A 17,546-nucleotide genomic window follows, 5' to 3' on the forward strand; every position below is an offset into this window, starting at 1 on the left:
GCTTTAGTCGCACCATCCCTTCTGCATGTTTGGCTTCTCAGCTATGCTAATGCCCATAGGCATGTATATTGCGAGCTGCGCTCACACTGCTCCCTGAAGCCCACTCTGATCTGGACTGGTGACTACTTGGGGTTGGATAGCCAGGCTTCTCCGCAACCCAACCTCGTTTTCGTTGTCAGACACAGAGGGCCAAGCTGGGTGCGGAAGTCACTTCTTGGGTTCAAATGTCTCTGAATGTGCCTAGACCCCCAGTACATTACTCCCTGCTCCAGCACCCTGCTAGAGAGCCTGGGGGTCAAGGGTCTCATCCTTCCCCCAGTCACAGTCAGCATTCATCCCTCAATCAAGCAGAACAGCTCTGGTCTATTAGACTATGAGTTATGGAAGGTCAGGAACTAAATTTGCCTTGTGATATTTTCAGTATCCAGCCTAGGCTAGTAGAGGCTGAGGAAATGTATGTTAAATGAATGAATGAATAGAGTCCAGTCTGCGGTAACTTTATTGATGTTAGTGCCTTCCGTTTCCATCGTTTAGTGGGAGTTGGGGACGGGGAAGCGGAGAAGGGTGGCATAAAGAGGTGAGACTAGAATATAAACATTAATGAAGAGCATCTGAGGTCTTTGACAGGGAGGAGGAACCACTGGTGTCTATTAATGGGGGGCATAGCGTCATTACAGGGATAGGGTCAGCTGGCATTAACGGCGGGGAGGCATATGTGATGCCAGCTACGAGGGCTGGGAGGAGAGTGGAAGAAGGAAGCGACCAAGGGCATCTGTTCTAAAGTTATTGTGGCGGTTTCTCATGCTTCAGGGTCTCATAAGTCTCCTGGTTCCGGGTGCTCAGGCCCTGGAGGTGGAAGTCAGAGGACAGTCAGGAGCTTGAGCCCATCACAGGGCCTCCTACCCACCCCCAGAGGCCCTACCCCTTCCAAAGTTCACTCAAAAGCCCACCCTCTTCTGCTGACTTCCTGGGACTGGGGTTGGGAGGCAGGTTCACTCACCGTGTAAATGCCATCTGATTTCTGCAGAGGTAAAAGGGCAAGGCATTAGAGACCCACATCTCCAGGGCCCCTCAGCATCTTCTTCCCTACCCCAGGAGGTATTTGTCCAGGGGTGGCTGGCCCCCTTGGGCTAGAGGGCACTCCCACGGGTACTCGGGGGCATGAATGCACATTTGCCCATATGGCTACCAACACACATATACACACAACATACAACACTCTCACGTACGCCTTGTCACTCTACACTTGACTCTTCCTCATCACCTGTTGAATATTTTGTGATTTGGCTAGGTGGCAGGGTGGGTAGGATGAGGTAGGAGGGGGACCTCTGAAGCTTACAGAGATCAGCACCTGAGTCCCATGCCCCCCAGAGACCGCAGATCCCAAGGCTAAAGCCCCAGAGGGGCTGAGAGACTGAAAAATTGTTGATACCCAGTTGAGGAAGGGTCCATACCTCATAGCTGGCTGTAGCTGCCTTTCGCACCTGCAGCTGGAGTAGGGGAAAGGCCATCAGTAAAGGTGGAGTTAGTGGCCCAACCCCACCTCCAAACGTTGTAGGGGAACCCCTTTTATTCCCTCTCTTTGGAGCCATGTTGCCACCACCCTCCCACTTCTCCTTCCAGCCCTCATCCCACGCTGCCCAGCCCTACCTTGAGTCGACAGTAGAGCAGGGTGAGGATAATACCATATAAAAACAGGATCGCATCCAGGATATAGCAGAGCTGAGGTTCTCCCAGGGCCGCTGAGGGGACAGAGGGTACCCATGGGGTCAGGGGCAGCAGGAAAGATCTGGTGCTCAGAGGAGAGAAAGAAAGGGCTCTGGAGGTAGGACGGGACTTGGAGGGGCACCGTCCCAGGGAAGAAACTTCATCTTCCTCTCTAGATTCCTATTTCTCTCACCTCTCCCTCTTCTTCCTCACCCTAGGCTAGGGGTAGGACAGGAAGTGTGAACTGTTCTGTTGTGATGGAACTTATAGGTTCTGAGAGTTGAGAGCTTCCCCCTCAGCCCCCAACCCTCTCTTTTTAGCACTGTGGGTTCCTCAGGCACCACTGAGCATTCCACAGCCCTCAAGGGACCCATTTGAGTTCACTGAGCCAAGACCAAAACCTCGGCCCAGGGGGGTCAAGTGAGTGGAGGCAGTGACAAATTTCAGCAAAGAAACCACAGGGGTGTCTCTGCTAAGTCCTGTGACCTGTTGCTAAGGGCTGGACAGGAAGGATGTGAGCTGAGGAAAGGAGGGAAGGCAATCACTCTATTATGGGTCATCTAGCCTCAGCCACATCGCTTTCTGTCCCCCCCCCCATCCAACTAAGACACTTAAATATGTAAAAACAAGGTGCCTGCTTTCCTTGGCCTTATAGATACCGATGGCTCTGCACATAAGGCTGAGCGAGTGTCTTAGCCCAGGCTCAAGGGAATGACCACAAGCTGTATGGATTCCGGCTCCGGGTACTCTGCCCTGTTACTCACCCTGGGCCACTGAGAGAGGAAGTTTCGTGCAAGGAAAAAAATCAAATAAAGTCTGAGCTCCAGCCTCTATCTGCTCTGACCCCTATCAGAGGGCTCATGGGCATGTGACATATGGGTGAAGTACGTTTTATTCTGTGACACTCTTTCACACACGGTATTACATAAGTCTCAAAACTACCCCGTGACGGAAACATCATCGCCATTTTGTAGGTGACGAAACCAAGGCTCAGAAAAGCTAAGTAATTCATTTAGGGTCACAGTGTGAAGTACCAGAGCTGGAATTGAAATTCAGGTTTTCTGCGTTCCAGGTTCGTGCCCTCTCTCTTATGCCTCAGTGTCCCTGCTCCCTCATCCCATGGCAGCAGACTGGCCGCTCACTCAGTCCTTCCATCTTCACAGCTGGGCTGGTGGAACTCCATCCCAGTCCATCCAACTTCCCCATTTTCCCTTAAGTTTCACTAACCTCTTCCTACCCGAACCCCAGCTGTAACTATCCCTCTTCAAAACACAGGCGACCCAGACAGAGCGAGGAGAGTTTAGAGAAGGCCTGGAGCCTCAGAGCTGCAGAGGACTTCCCATTTCTGCCTCCATTTCTCAGCTGACGTTTAGCTCTCTGGAACTGGGCATTGTACGCTGCCCCCACCCTCACATCAACTGTGCCTTAGGGATGACCCACAGAAGCCGCAATCACGTATCTGACTACCCCTGCCTCACTCCTAAACACAAGGACAGGCCCCTGCCTTCCTGAAGGGGGCTTTATATTATTTAACCAGCTAGAGGTCAGCTCCCAATGGAGAAGACCAAAGGCAACCCACAGAAAATGCTGATCATGAGAAACAGAATTTTCCCCCAGACCAGCTTTTCATGTCATACACCCACTCCCTTCCTCTGCCAAACTGAAGACTTACGTGTGTATCAGTCCTGAAAAAGTAAGAAGGGGACAAGAAAGGAGGGAACTACAAGCCCTGCGCCCTGACAGAGACTGGGCAGGACCAGCCGCAGGGTCTCTGTGCCCATCCTCCCAGTGCCAGCCTCCCTCTGTCTGTCCCTGCCTCAGCCCTCAGACACATGCCCTTGATTCCAACCCTGGAGCCCAGCTCACTGTCCCTCACCAAACCCTCTTACCTGCTTGTTCAACCAAAAGGATTAAGAGCAAGATCACTGCTGGAAACATCTTGGGCAGGGGCTGAGGGGCCGCGAGCTGGGGATCCGACGCTCTGACGGCACCGTGCAGCTGTGCTCTGCGAGCGGCTCCCTGACCACAGCGTTGCCCCCTTCCTGCCACGCCTTCCTCTGAGCTCTGGCCCCTTCCCCTTCCTGCACTAGAGACCGGGCGGCTCCCGGAAGGGCCAACCAAGGGAGCTAGGAGATCTGGTCTCCTACGTCTCCGTCCTTCAGTGACCAAGCCCCTGCTACCGTGGAAAGAGGCAACACCCATGCTTGGGAAAGGCTATCTAAACCCGCCATCTCACTCTAGCCCTGTTCAGAGACAGAGCTCTGATAACTTGCCCCTCAAAATTCCCTAAGACCCCATGATAGCCCCTTTCTCTCCCCCCTGGAACTCTGTACCCAGTCTTCATTTGAGGAGTTTACCAATTGGTGTGGGCAGCAATGTTTGGGCAGGGAGGAAGTAAGGGAAAAAGAGGAAATGGGCAATGGAGAAGTGGAAAGGACAAGCGTCACAAAAGGGGCAGAGATGCACAGGAAAAACTGCTAAGCACTGAGTCTAACAGAGAAGTACAGGGTTAACACTCATGAGTTTCCCATCAAACTGAAAGACAGTAAGATACTGAGAAAGACATACCCACAAGTTTGGGCTTGGGGCCAGAAGGCGGCTAATTTATTATAATTTCTCCTTTTCCAGTACATGCACAGAAAGCCTGACAGCTAAGCATTCATGTACGTGTACACACACACACACACACACACACACACACACACAGTCCCATTCCCAACGATGGACAGGCTCCGCAGACGAAGCAGGTAGGTAGGGAGGTCCAATGCTGTTCCCGTGCTCACCGATCTACTTCTCCAAACACAATATCTTGGGTACCTAGGAGGTCAGGGGGAGGAGAAGAAAAGTGATGTTACCAAGAATCTAGAACTCATTACTGTGCTCAGGAAACTGAGGATTTCAGTCTATGCCCATAGTCTATGTTGAACAGAAGTGTTCAGTTTCTGTCCCCAATCAGAGTCTCAAACTCCCTTGCCTAGAACACCTCTACTACACAACAGGCCTTGTACCTATGATGGCAACGACGTCCGCCAACATGTGTCCCTTAGACATCTTGTCCAAACCAGCCTGCAGAGATTAAGACAGCAATAGTGTTAGGCAAGATTAACAGGGTAGAAGGAGGAGGAGTGAAAGTGCATAAAAATCTCAACCAAGGCCATTAATTACTGGCTTTGTGTATTAGCGTTAGAATCTCTGGGGTTGGTTCTTACCAGGTGGGCAAAACCAGGAGCCTTGATCTTGCATCGATAAGGGCGGCTGCTGCCATCAGACACCAGGTACACCCCAAACTCTCCCTGTCCAAGGAAGAAGGTTGGCTGCCTCCATTAACAGGAAGAACCCTTTCCTCTGCCAACAAAAACCTCTCTATTCACCCTCACGTCCTCTCTCTCACTGATGAACAAGCATTTATCTGAACATCCATCGCCAGTCACCCACTCCACGTACTGTCCTTTCCTTCCCCTTCTTGCCTCACCTTAGGAGCCTCGATGGCAGTGTATGTGGCACCTGGAGGAACTTGGTAGCCCTCAGTATACAACTTAAAGTGATGAATCAGTGACTCCATAGAAGTCTGGAGAGAGGAAAAACGGAGCGTCAACAGGCCAGACCCAAACTGTATGGCAGGTGTACCCACACACAGAAAATAATGCTATCCCCAGGGAGTCTAAAATCCCACATGTAAGCCAATGGGCACAGAAGGTATAGAAAAAGAGAGGAGGCTACGGGAGGTTAAGAATCTTATACAGTGAATTCTTTGAAAAAGGAAAACTGAAAAGTAGGAATTTAATCCCAAGATCCTCCTCCCCAGCCGCTGCCCCCTTTCCCCCTTTTCCCTCCCCCTATAGCTAACCTTCATCTCCGCTCGTTTTGGTGGAGACACTTTGGCATCGTCAACCTTGATCTCCCCGGGAGGCATCTTGTTCAGACACTGTAAGATGATTCGAAGGGACTGGCGCATCTCCTCCACCCGACACAGGTACCTGAAGTAGATGAGACAGACTCAGATCAAGAGAAGAGCAGCCAGAGGATGAGATGTGAGGCTGGGAGGATGGATGCCCTTGGCCGAACTGAACAGTGCTAGGTAACTTTCCTCATCCTTTCCTCCTAGTACAGCATCTCTGCTTGGCCTGGCCACCCATAGAAAACCTACAGTCTTCTGATTCAAGCACTGAGCCCTCTCCTAGTTTTCTCAGACCAAATCCTCTTCTAGTTTTCTCAGACCATGTCCTGTAGTAGTTCCCTCTTTAATTACCCTCTTAAACGTTTTTTGGAGTATAGAACAGGTGAGAGTCAAAGTGACTCAAAAAGAAAACAGTAGCAAATTTTTCTTGGGGTCAGTGAAGAGGAATGGAATTTGAAGCTTAGAATCTAGTGGAAACAGCACTGGATAAGGAGGATTCTAGTCTCAAGCACTACTAACAGAATCATACCCCAGGCTAATCTCTAACTTTTGTGCTTCAGCTTTCTCAGCTATAAGATGCAGCCCCAACTAGTCCCATCTAAGACAGAAGAAGAATGTAAGGGTAAAATAAAATGTCCCGTATGTGCAAGTACTTTGAAGAGCAACCTAGTTTAACACACACAAGAGCTCCAATAGATACTGGAAAGGATGAGAAAGAAGAAAGCAGTGAAGAGAAAAGTTAGACAGGGGAAACTAGCTGGAAAATGAGCTAAGAAGGGATCTGGGCCTCACCTATCATAGCAGTCCCCTCGAGAGCCAATAGGAACATCAAACTCCACCTGGTCATAAACATCATAGGGCTGGGTCTTCCGCAGGTCCCACTGGATGCCCGAGCCCCGGAGCATTACCCCGCTGTAGAGAGTACAATGGGACCAAGGGTCACTTTCCACAAACCAAGAAAAGAGGCATGCTCTCTTCCCTAGTCTCCCCTCTCCCTCCCGCACGCTCTGGGCATGGGATACAAAGACAGCATGGCAAGGAAGGCGCCACACCTGAAGCCAAGAGATTAAGCTGGAACCCACCCGCCCCTGAGGAGAGAAGTCTTATTCCTCACACCTAAAGCCATAGTTAAGTGCGTCTTCTGCTGTTACAACCCCAATGTCGACTGTCCGATTCCGCCAGATCCTATTGTTGGTCAGCATCTGTTGAGCAAGAGAGCTGGTGTGTGAACACTCTTCATGACACTCTTCAAATACCTCTGTATTTCTTTATAATTGGGGATTAATCCCACAGATCCTCTTGGGGTAAAAGAGGGATTTTTCCCACGGACTCCTATCTTACCTCCTCCAGCTCATCAATGCGAAGAGAGAAGTTCTTAGAAAACTCATAAATGTCATCCATAAGCCCAAGGGGTAGGTCCTAGAAGACAAACGGAGAATCGATAGTGAGTGCAGGGTCTCCACTGAGGAGAGCCAGCCCTGCCTCAGGGATACAGAGTTAGCGCTTCCATCAGCCAGGGCTGCCCTCCAGTGGCCACAGAGGATACAAGCAAGGACTGGACCTTAAGAGAGGCAGGGGAGCCTGCTCACCTGGTGCACACCTCCTGGCCGGACATAGGCAGCATGCATCCGAGCCCCAGACACTCGCTCGTAGAACTCAAACATCTTGAGAGGACACACTGGGAATTAGTGACAAAGTCCTGGGCCCCTAAGTCCAACACCACGATGGTCTACTCCCCCGCCCTCAGCCTTCTGGTGCCCAACCAACCCCTCATGACACAGAGCTCCTCAAGATATAACCCAGGTTAAATGTACCTTCTCCCCCTAAATGTTCTCTCTCCTTTTACTCCCGTCTCCTTCGTACCTTCTCTACCTCTGGCACCTCCTTCCCTTTTCCTATTCTTTCCTCCTTCTCATACCTTCTCCCTTTCTTCAAACAACCAGAAGAAAGGGGTCATGGCCCCAATGTCCAGGGCATGTGTGGTCACAGCCATGATGTGGTTCAAAAGCCGAGTGATTTCTCCAAACAGCACTGTAGAGAGGTGAAGACAAGAGAAGGATATAGGAGCCAAGGATCCAGGCTGACAGAGCAGCTCTGGGCAGAGCCTGGGGTCTGCCTACTAAGCTCCGGTTCGGCACTCCTAAGATGCGGGGCAGAGGCACCATGCTGTACTCTCAGTGGGCCACAGGAAGAAGGGGATGGGGCATACCTCGGATCCACTGTGCCCTAGGAGGAGGTTGGATGTTGAGCAACTTCTCTACAGCCAGTGAATAGGCCTGTTCGTTACACATCATGGACACATAGTCTAGCCGGTCAAAGTATGGAAGGGCCTGGGAAGAGGGAGGAATCAGGATCACATCTAACAGGCCAAGGAACTCTCAGTCTGGCTGCTAGAAGCACTGCTCTCAGTGGGCATCAGAGGTCAGTGCTACATAAACCTTCCCAATCTCAGGAGCCTCAGAAAGGCAGGGTGAAACACACTGAAGGGGTGAAGGTGGGGAGACCCCGATTTGTCATGTTTGCCCATTTCCATGGTGAAAATACTCCTACGAAGTCCCACTTTAAACTACCAACATTATGTAACTGACCACAGACAGCGCTGGGCCGAGTAGCACACCATTACACAGTATTTCCACGATACAGATACAATGGAAGTAACTACCTAAGGAGCACAGCGTAGAAAAATGTAGTAAAATAATGAAGGCATGGATTTTGATACTTCTTACCTTGATTTTTAATATATTAAATCACAAGCTAGTATAATCTGATTTTTAATAACAGCTGTGTTTAACAACTGGCTCACAAAATTCCTGAAAATTTAACAGTGTTCTTGTGAGCCACTGAGTTAGCTCCAGCACACCACTGCCAACCAAGTCTTCTGGGCCAAGTGACGCCTCTGTCAAAGACGATCGCCTCTCTGAGATACTGCAGGAGAAAGGTAATCTCAGGAGGAAATTAAGAACACCAAGAAGAATGGGATTTGTTTCTGTAGGAAGAGTCAGGTAGAAATGGTTCTTCCCCAGAATACCAAGAAAGCTAAGTCCTAGCTGTATGCTGAACCAGCTTCAGCTTCCAGGAAGGAGGCGGAGCTAAGAAGTTTCTCCTTGGAACAGCCAGTTCTTGCCCTGATGTCACTGTGACGTGGGATAAAGCTACAGGGTTTAACTCCATGGACTCTGGGACCAGAAACCATCATTGCCTGGACTCTTTGGGGGAATCACATTCTAGTCAGCTGGTTCTAAATCCTAACTCCATCGTCCTCTGTTATCAAGAGCTTTCTTCATGATAGTAAGAAAAAAACTTCAGATCCCTATCCCAGATCCAGTTTCTTCAAATCTGACCCTACCCTCATTATTTGGGTCACAGAGTTCTCCTAAAAACAGCAAACTCTGTTACAAACTCCCTCCCGGTCACTCTGACTCACTGAGTATTTCGAAAACAAACTTAGAACGCTGGAAGATACAAGAATCAGCTGTTAAACCTGGGGAGTTGACGTCTCTCTCCTCTTTCCCTGACCCCAGGGACACCAGCTCTGACGTACTAGTACGACACAAGAACAGGGAAACTGAGGCACTAGAGTAAGGATAAAGGGGTCAGCCAAAAGTCAGCCAGAGAAGAGCTAGGAGTGTAGCTCCAGCTCCAAAGTACTTCTGCTGGATAAACCAAATCCACATGATTCAAGTCAAGCATCCCCTGCCACATCCCTCCATCCTCCCAGTCAAAACTGTCCTAATAAACTCAACGGGCTACTCCTCTCAACACCCCCCTCCCCTGGGGTTTTGGGGAGTGAACTGGCAAAGTCCGAGGCTAAAGCATCCCCAGGTCCTGGCAACAGGTCCTCGTTCACCCCCCACACCTGCAGATAGGTCTTGTATTCAATGAGCTTCTCCGTGCCTCGGTGCAGCAGCCCGATGTGAGGGTCACACTTGCGCACCATCTCCCCACTCAATTCCATCACTAGCCGCAGGACTCCATGGGCTGCTGGGTGCTGGGGCCCAAAGTTCAGGGTCAGGTTCGACACCAACGTGTCCTTTGGAGGGTCCTCATCTGAGAAGTGGGAAATAGTTGAGCCAAATGGTAATTCCTTTGAGAACCCCCAAAAGACAGCAAGGAGTTAATATCTCCCTGGACACTTTCCATCTCACCATTCCATACCGTGCTGATTTCCTAACCTTTATCATAAGCAGGAGGAAGACCATTAGATGGGAAAAAGGGAAGGGAGACTAAACTTTCTGATGAGAGGGACCATGAGCCTCACTCTTTCCATGTCTCTCAGGATACCTTTAAAAAACTAATAATGAGGGGCTTCCCTGGTGGCGCAGTGGTTGAGAGTCCGCCTGCCGATGCAGGGGACGTGGGTTCGTGCCCCAGTCCGGGAAGATCCTACATGCCACGGAGCGGCTGGGCCCGTGAGCCATGGCCGCTGAGCCTGCGCGTCCGGAGCTTGTGCTCCGCAACGGGACAGGCCACGACAGTGAGAGGCCTGCGTACCAGGAAAAAAAAAAAACAAAAAAACTAATAATGATAGATAACACTTATACAGTCCTTATTATGTGCCAGGCACTACTCTAAGCACTTTACTTATTTTAATTAATTTAATTATTTCAACAACCATATAAGTAGTTGATACTATCATTATCCTCATCTCATTGGAGAAGTTGAGGCCAGAAAGACTAAATGAATTGGCAGAGTCAGTAAGTGGCAGAGTCAGGATTTAACTCAGCCTGGTCAGCTCCAGACTCCACACTCTTAACCACGAAGATACACTGCTCTCCAGATGTATCTGCTGAATGGACAACTAATTGGGAAATGTATACTTAATTCTTACTATTACTAATCGACAGTTTTTACCCTCAAGAGGCTTACAATTTAATTCGGGAGATAAGTACATGTGAGAAACTAGTAACACAGGTCAAATTTACAAGTTGCCAAGTAAGTTGCTTAGCCGTTAAATATTTAAAGAAAGGAAGGAACACTGTGAAGACCTCGTGGAGGCAAGATATGAGCTGGTTCTTAAACACAGGGAATGATTCAAATAGGTAGAGAGAAGAGGCATCCCATGCTACGGAATGAACACATGTCAAATCTCAGAAACAAGAAAGTAAATATCTATGGAACTCTTGTTTGCCAAGAGACAGATTAAGTGTTGGCAGGCAGTAGGGGGTAGTGGTTCAATTATCAGTATTATTTATTTATTTAAAATTTATTTATTTTATTTATTTATTTTGGGCTGCACTGGGTCTTCATTGGTGCACACGGGCTTTCTCTAGTTGTGGCGAGCAGGGGCTACTCTTTGTTGCGGTGCGTGGGCTTCTCTCATTGCGGTGGCTTCTCTTGTTGCAGAGCACGGACTCTAGGCGCACGGGCTTCAGTAGTTGTGGCTCGCAGGCTCAGTAGTTGTGGCTCACGGGCTTAGTTGCTCCGCGGCATGTGGGATCTTCCCGGATCAGGGCTTGAACCCGTGTCCTCTGCATTGGCAGGCAGATTCTTAACCACTGCACCACCAGGGGAGCCCCAATTATCAGTATTATTAGTAACACTTAGGAAGGACTTAGCATGAGCCAATCACTACATTACGTGGTTTACGTTACTTGTATCTCATTTAATGCTTACAATAACGCTATGAAGTAGGTACTTTATTCACTGGTAAATGGAGAGTTGAGATCTGAAACCAGAGTCTACCTATGCAACCAAAATTCTTCACCATGGGCTTTGGAGTCAGACAGACCCACGTACAAATCCACCTGTGTCCTCGACCACTTTTTAATCTCTCCACACCACAATTTCCTCAAAATTGGGATAATATTAGTATCACTCTCATAGGTCTGTTGTAACAACTAAGTGAAATAATGCATACAAAAACACTCAGCACATGGTAAGCACTCAGCTGTTGTTACTGTTAAATTTTTGAAAGGTTAACTGGAAGTTCCTTTGAAGGTTTTCGATCAAAAGAATGAATGACATGCTAAAATGATGTTTGGGAAAGATAAAGGCATAGACACTGTATAGGATAGCTGGAGGGAAACTATATCAGTCGCAATAACCCGTCAAAGAGACTTCCGAAATAATCAAGATCTAATACAAAATAAATCGAAACAACAAAGGGAGAAATGACCAGATGTGAAACATTATTAAAGAATCTGCATGTTATTGAACATAGACATGGAGGGCAAGAGAGAAAAAAGAGCCAAAAATGACTAAAAATCTTCAATCCTGAGGGATTAGGAGAATGAGGGAGTCACTGATCAAAATTAAAAATCACGGGCTTCCCTGGTGGCGCAGTGGTTGAGAGTCTGCCTGCCGATGCAGGGGACATGGGTTCGTGCCCCGGTCCGGGAAGATCCCACATGCCGCGGAGCGGCTGGGCCCGTGAGCCATGGCCGCTGAGCCTGCGCGTCCGGAGCCTGTGCTCCGCAACGGGAGAGGCCACAACAGTGAGAGGCCCGCGTACCGCAAATAAATAAAATAAAATAAAAATTAAAAGTCACAAGGAAGAGCTAGTTTTGATGGGGGGGAAAAAGGTTTCGTATTCAGAAAGGTTTCATTTGGGTGCCAGTGGGAAAAACCACCTTGTCAAGAGAGGGAGATAGAAATATACTGAATCGGGCTTCCCTGGTGGCGCAGTGGTTGAGAGTCTGCCTGCCAATGCAGGGGACACGGGTTCGAGCCCTGGTCTGGGAAGGTCCCACATGCCGCGGAGCGACTAGGCCCGTGAGCCGCAACTACTGAGCCTGCGCGTCTGGAGCTTGTGCTCCGCAACAAGAGAGGCCGTGACAGTGAGAGGCCCGCGCACCGCGATGAAGAGTGGCCCCCGCTCGCCGCAACTAGAGAAAGCCCACGCACAGAAAAGACCCAGCACAGCCAAAAATAAATAAATAAATGAAATTTAAAAAAAAAAAGAAAAGAAATATACTGAATCTCTGGAAAAAGCTGAAGCTAAAGATATAAATTTGGTAGGGATCTCGAGGGTTGACTGGGACCTTCTCTTTCTTTTCTCTTGGAATATTCTACTTGACAAATACCTCCTATTATCACTATAGTCACGTTTGTTGAGTTGCAAGGTTAAAGCAGCAAAAAGAGTTGGCGGCTAAAATCTGCCTCACACGGAGAGCTCAAGAGCACTTAGAAATCAGCTTGGGGCATGGAGGGGTGTAGGTTGGGACAGTGGCACTGGGCACTCACCATTCCAAGGTGGAGGCTTCCAGTGGGCTGTTTCCTTGGTGGGGTACATGACAGCGCCCCCAAACTGCTCTGCCCATTCCACATCTGGCTGCCATTGCCGAGCACCTCTGGGGAGGTAATGACAGATCCTACACAAAGGGCCTGAACAGTGCTTGGTTCCTCTGTTCCCATTCACTTTCAGGTGGGCCCAGGGAAGGGTGTCTTGGATTCTTCAATGTCAAGTCACTGACACAGAGTTGCATCGCTTTGGCAGAACAAACCGGAGCTCTAGAGGTTCCATCCTTACTAACAACTTATTCCTGAAATCACTTCACCTATCACCCGTACACATGCAGAGCCGGGGATCCCAGCTCCTTTAAATTCTGGTCATATTCATATGCCCATCCTGGTGAATATGAACTCAAAAAGGTGTTTATTCAAGGTCAACCCAAGAGTAAGAAAAGAAAGGGGGGTGGGGCATGCTGGCTCCTTGGCTCTGCTCAAGTACGGCCAGAACAATGCCCTGAGGCCAACCCGGGGATTCTTGGTTTATGTTCCTCCTTTAAGTCTATCGGGGTTGCTCTCCTTTTCTTCCACAGCGTTTAAGGAGACTTTTCACCAGTCGCGCCCCACCCGTGAAGGGGTTTGGGAAAAGCAGCAGGACATAAAGGGAGGGTGACATTATCACTAACACTGAGGCGCGGAGTCTCCCTCCAACTGATTTCACCTCTGGCAGATCGAGCTCAAACCCTCTTTCCTCCCTCGGCCAAGGCAGGCACCACTGGATCCTGGAACTCGATAGAGCAGGCCTGGACGAGGGGTCACGGGCCTGGGTCATTCTTTCCTAGGGGGGGTCACAGGGCCCGTGGAGTCCCCGGACTCGAGAAACCCTAGCCCTGGGGACAGCGCATCGAGGGCTGCGCTTGGTCTCACCTGGTGGGCTGAATCGGCAGTCGGGCCCCAGCCCCGGGCCGCAGCACCAGGGCCGCGACGCCCCGGAGGCCGCACAGAGCCCTGAGCGTCGCCATCTTGCCCCGCCACAGACTGCGGGAAGGAGAACCGGGCGGAAGTGCCTCTTGCGCGCCTCCTGTGGGCTTCTCGCCTATTGGCACCACTCAGCCGCCCTCTTGGAAGCTGGCGGGGTCGCCGAGCGCGAACCTGACAACATCCGGGTTCTGCACCCCGGCTTCACTTTCGCTTAAGTACCGGAGGTTGAGGCCCTTGCTTCCCACCGCTCCTGGTGGGCTCCTCTAGGGCTGAGCAGGAGAAACTTGCAATTCCTGCTGCGGGCAGCGGCGCCCTCGTGCACCATTGCCGAGCTGCCTGCGCGCCTTAGAAAGTGCCCTGCCGCCCGGAGCCAGGCGGACACTCACATGGGGGCCCTTCCCCACTCCTCGCGTGAGCTCACCGCTGCTGTAGCCCTGCTCTCTGGTTGTGTCTGAGCCCTGCCCTTCTTGGGGTAGACCCGGGCTTTGCCAATTACCTCCTTATCCCCGAATCCAAAAGATTCGGAGCCGGGAGAGCTAGCTAATTTCCAGACGGCCTAAATGGGTTAGGGAAAAGGGGCCCAAGTGGGGCTGGGCGGGTCTGAGAGCTCCTGTCAAAGTAAAATGAAAGAAGAGTAGGATGCGAAGGCCACCAGCATTGGAACGGGCTGCTGCGGTGTGTAGGAGCCACCTCATGAGGATAAGAGGTCCCCTATGGGTGACCCTTATATCTGCCAGGCTTCCAGAGCCCACAGAATTACAGACCCAGGAAGTGCCCTTAGCGATGCCTCGCACCCCACTTCCACCCTGGGTCAGTCTGTTTCACCTCATATCTTTCTGACCCGGCCTCTGTACTGGCCAACGGCATAGAACTGTAGCACCATCAGGAGTCTGATCCTAATCCTGTGTGGAGGAGACAAAGAGGAGTTCCAGCCTTGGAGCTAGTTGCTGTTCTCTCTGCCTCCAAGCCCAGCTCCAGCTGGGCCACCCGTTAACTTTGCACATCCCTCCCACTTGGGGCCTGGAAAGAGGCCTTCCCCAGATCTCCTCCAGACAGGGTGCCTGGGCCACAGCTCACCAGCAGGACAGCAGGGTGGGGCAGACAGACCAGGAGAGTGGCAGAGACAGGGAATTCTTAGCTGCAAAGAAAGAGGGGAAAGCCAGACTTCTAGCCTGGGAGTTGACCTAATGGGAACTGTACCAAAGGGTGGGGCCATATCCCTGACTGGGGGAACTGACTGGGACACCTGGGTGGGCTCGGCAGTCCTCACAGAGCCAGGCAGAGGCTGTGCCTCCCTGCTCCCCTCATTCCCCACCGTCTCCCTGAGCCTCCTCTCCTGGTATAGCTGAAACACACAGTGAATGTGGTGATAGTGAGGGAGGACGATGTAGGGACTGCGTTTATTTGCCCTAATCCAGCCTAGGAGAAGACAGGATGGACTCCGGGCTGCTTGGCCCTAGGGGAAACTTGAGCTGGAGCTAGGGTGAGGGATCCTGGGGGGCTGCCTAGGACACTGCATCTTTTGTGCCTTCTCCAGGCTGCCAACGCTCCCCACACACACACTGCTGCTGTTACTCTAAGGCCTTTTGTCTCTCACTGCTTACTCGCCCCCTTTGTCCTCGTCTCAGATGCGGGTGCAGAGGGGCAGTAAGAGTCCTCTGGTGACAGCTCCTCTTGCTCCTGCCCCTTCTGGTCTCCCATCCTTTGTCTGACTCCTGCAGCACCAACCCCCTCCCCTTAGGACCAGGGTCAGGGCATGTGGTGGGTCAAGAGGTGGGTCCTGCAGTCCGAAGGGGGTGGGTGATACAGGAAGTGATGGTCACCAGGGCAGGTATCTGCAACCTGAGCAGGAAGGGAGGGGAAAAGGAAGTATTCTGGCGGATGGGTTGTGGAGGACAGGAGGTGACTAGGCCGAGAGTGAATAGAGGAGTGGGGGCAGGGGCAGGTGGTCTGCCTCTGGGAAAGGAAAGTGCTGACGGTACTCTCCTTCCTGGGGATATCCTGGGGAAAGGAGTGGCCATAGCATGGGGTGAGCAGAAATTGCCCCTACTTCTGAGCCCTTTCCTTCCTTGTCTTGAGAATCCACCCCCAAGACTTCTTTGCTGAGTTCTCTCCAGTCCCAAACCAAGGAAATCATTCTGCTTCCTTGCCCTAACATTACCTCTTCCTCCCCAAGCACTCTCTCCATCCCAGGCACTGGGTTCCTGTTTCTCTCAGTTCCCTAATTTTCCTGTACCCACAGTGCTACAACCACCCTCTCCCTGTCCCATGGGGAATGAGAAATAAAAGATTACTAGATATTCCAGGAACCACTGGGTTCTTAGGAAAAGGTGGGGCTGAAAAGAACCAGGTGGGGATTCCCTCTGATGGACTGACATAGGGTACTTCTGGGTTCCTGAGAGAGCACTTCTTTCTTGTGCTGGGGGCTGGCTGACTTGAGGCTGGGGGAGGGTTTAGGGCAGTTGGGAGTGGGTAGGAGCAGGGCCAAGAGCCTGGGGGAAGCTACTGGGAGCTGGGCCAGGGAAATGGGGAGTCAGGAAGTGGGGAGGGGGAGTTCTGGGGGGAATGGAGGCTGGAGGCAGAATGGCTGTCTGGGCTTCTGAGGGGGCGGGGAATGGTAATTCAGGAAAGGGGATCCTGAGGGAGAGAAGGTGCCACCCTAGAGCTCCCTTCTGTAGAAGGAAGAGTCGTTAACCCCTCCTGCCTTGTCCTCTGCCGGCTCCGTGTGCCCATTCTAAGCAGACTCATCCTGCCTTTGGGCAGTACACTCCCTGATCACTGTCTCCTTGCCTGCCCCTTCTCCCTGCCTCCTGTACCCTCTCCAGCTTCTTGGTCCCATCCTGAGCAGTGTCAAGCCACCTCCTTCCTTTGTTCGGCCGTCTTGATGCTTCCTTACCTGTTCCCCACCCTCTTTCCCTGGCAGCTCACTCAGTTCCCTCGGCCCTGGAAACCAGCCTCTAGGGGCAGAGGGCATCATGAGGGATCCCTGAGAAAAGGGAGGATGTGCCAGGTTAGACAGTGGGAGCTAGAATTCTCCTGGGACCGTGGTCCCTTCTCCGTGTGTGGTCCAGGCCCTTTCCCTGACTTCCTACCCCTCCTGGGGCTCTGTCCCACCAAAAAGGGAAAGAGACAGCTGAGAGCTGACTGTGGGGTTTGGGAAAAGACTATGTCATCAGCTGGCCCAGTGCCTATGATCCATCCGGCTGCTAGAGATTCCCCTCCCCTGGGCAAGTCCCATTTTTTTTTTTAAAGGAAAACAAAAACTAGATTTTTGGGAAGCAATGAAACACCCATCTGAGTCCTACCACCAGAGCTCCTGGCTGAATGGCTTATAGCTCAGCCAATCGTAGTGGCTCAGGATGCTTAAAAGAGCTGGCGCGGAGAAAGGCTGGGAAGAACTCACAGGGAGACCCACAGACTCATAGACACGGGAGAGAGAGGAGGAGAAAGAAACAAAGGCACGGCGGAAGGAGGCAGAGAGAGGACAGGCACAGAAGCGAAGCCAGACAGAGTCTGAGGGAGTGCAAAAGGAGAGGCCAGAGAAGCTGCAGAAGACACAGGCAGGGAGAAACAAAGATCCAGGAGAGGAGGGTGTGGGAGGAGAGTTTGGAGGAACCAGACCACTAAGGCACCTCTCCTAAGCCTAAGGGCCAAGTTTTCTCCATCTCCTCTGAAGGTCCCCAGACCCTCTGAAAATTCTGCCTCTGACCCTGGCTGGGGTCCGAGCCCCGAGGCTGCAGAGAGGAGTTTTCCAAAGCCAGGGCAGGGAGGACTTGGTGCCCAGACGGCCTCA

At 51.3% G+C, this 17,546-nt stretch overlaps 2 protein-coding genes across 2 annotated transcripts; both read right to left on the minus strand.

The window, feature by feature from the left end:
* Nucleotides 1-488: 488 nt before the first annotated feature.
* Nucleotides 489-4,023, minus strand: FCER1G (Fc epsilon receptor Ig). The gene is made up of 5 exons (XM_082677712.1): nucleotides 3,597-4,023; nucleotides 1,651-1,742; nucleotides 1,455-1,490; nucleotides 1,001-1,021; nucleotides 489-846 (listed from the first exon to the last, which is right to left on the minus strand). The coding sequence occupies exons 1-5, from the start codon at nucleotides 3,907-3,909 to the stop codon at nucleotides 784-786; spliced, it is 525 nt and encodes a 174-aa protein (XP_082533838.1). The 5' UTR covers nucleotides 3,910-4,023; the 3' UTR covers nucleotides 489-783.
* A 268-nt stretch (nucleotides 4,024-4,291) lies between these two features.
* On the minus strand, nucleotides 4,292-13,814 carry NDUFS2 (NADH:ubiquinone oxidoreductase core subunit S2). Its single transcript, XM_082676554.1, has 14 exons — nucleotides 13,700-13,814; nucleotides 12,788-12,894; nucleotides 9,462-9,652; nucleotides 7,815-7,935; nucleotides 7,524-7,636; nucleotides 7,195-7,269; nucleotides 6,947-7,024; nucleotides 6,722-6,807; nucleotides 6,398-6,517; nucleotides 5,555-5,684; nucleotides 5,180-5,275; nucleotides 4,917-5,000; nucleotides 4,716-4,773; nucleotides 4,292-4,524 (listed from the first exon to the last, which is right to left on the minus strand). The coding sequence occupies exons 1-14, from the start codon at nucleotides 13,792-13,794 to the stop codon at nucleotides 4,487-4,489; spliced, it is 1,392 nt and encodes a 463-aa protein (XP_082532680.1). The 5' UTR covers nucleotides 13,795-13,814; the 3' UTR covers nucleotides 4,292-4,486.
* Nucleotides 13,815-17,546: the final 3,732 nt, after the last annotated feature.

The sequence above is a fragment of the Grampus griseus genome, assembly GCF_964374135.1.
Source record: "Grampus griseus genome assembly, chromosome: 1".
Lineage (NCBI taxonomy): Eukaryota > Metazoa > Chordata > Mammalia > Artiodactyla > Delphinidae > Grampus > Grampus griseus.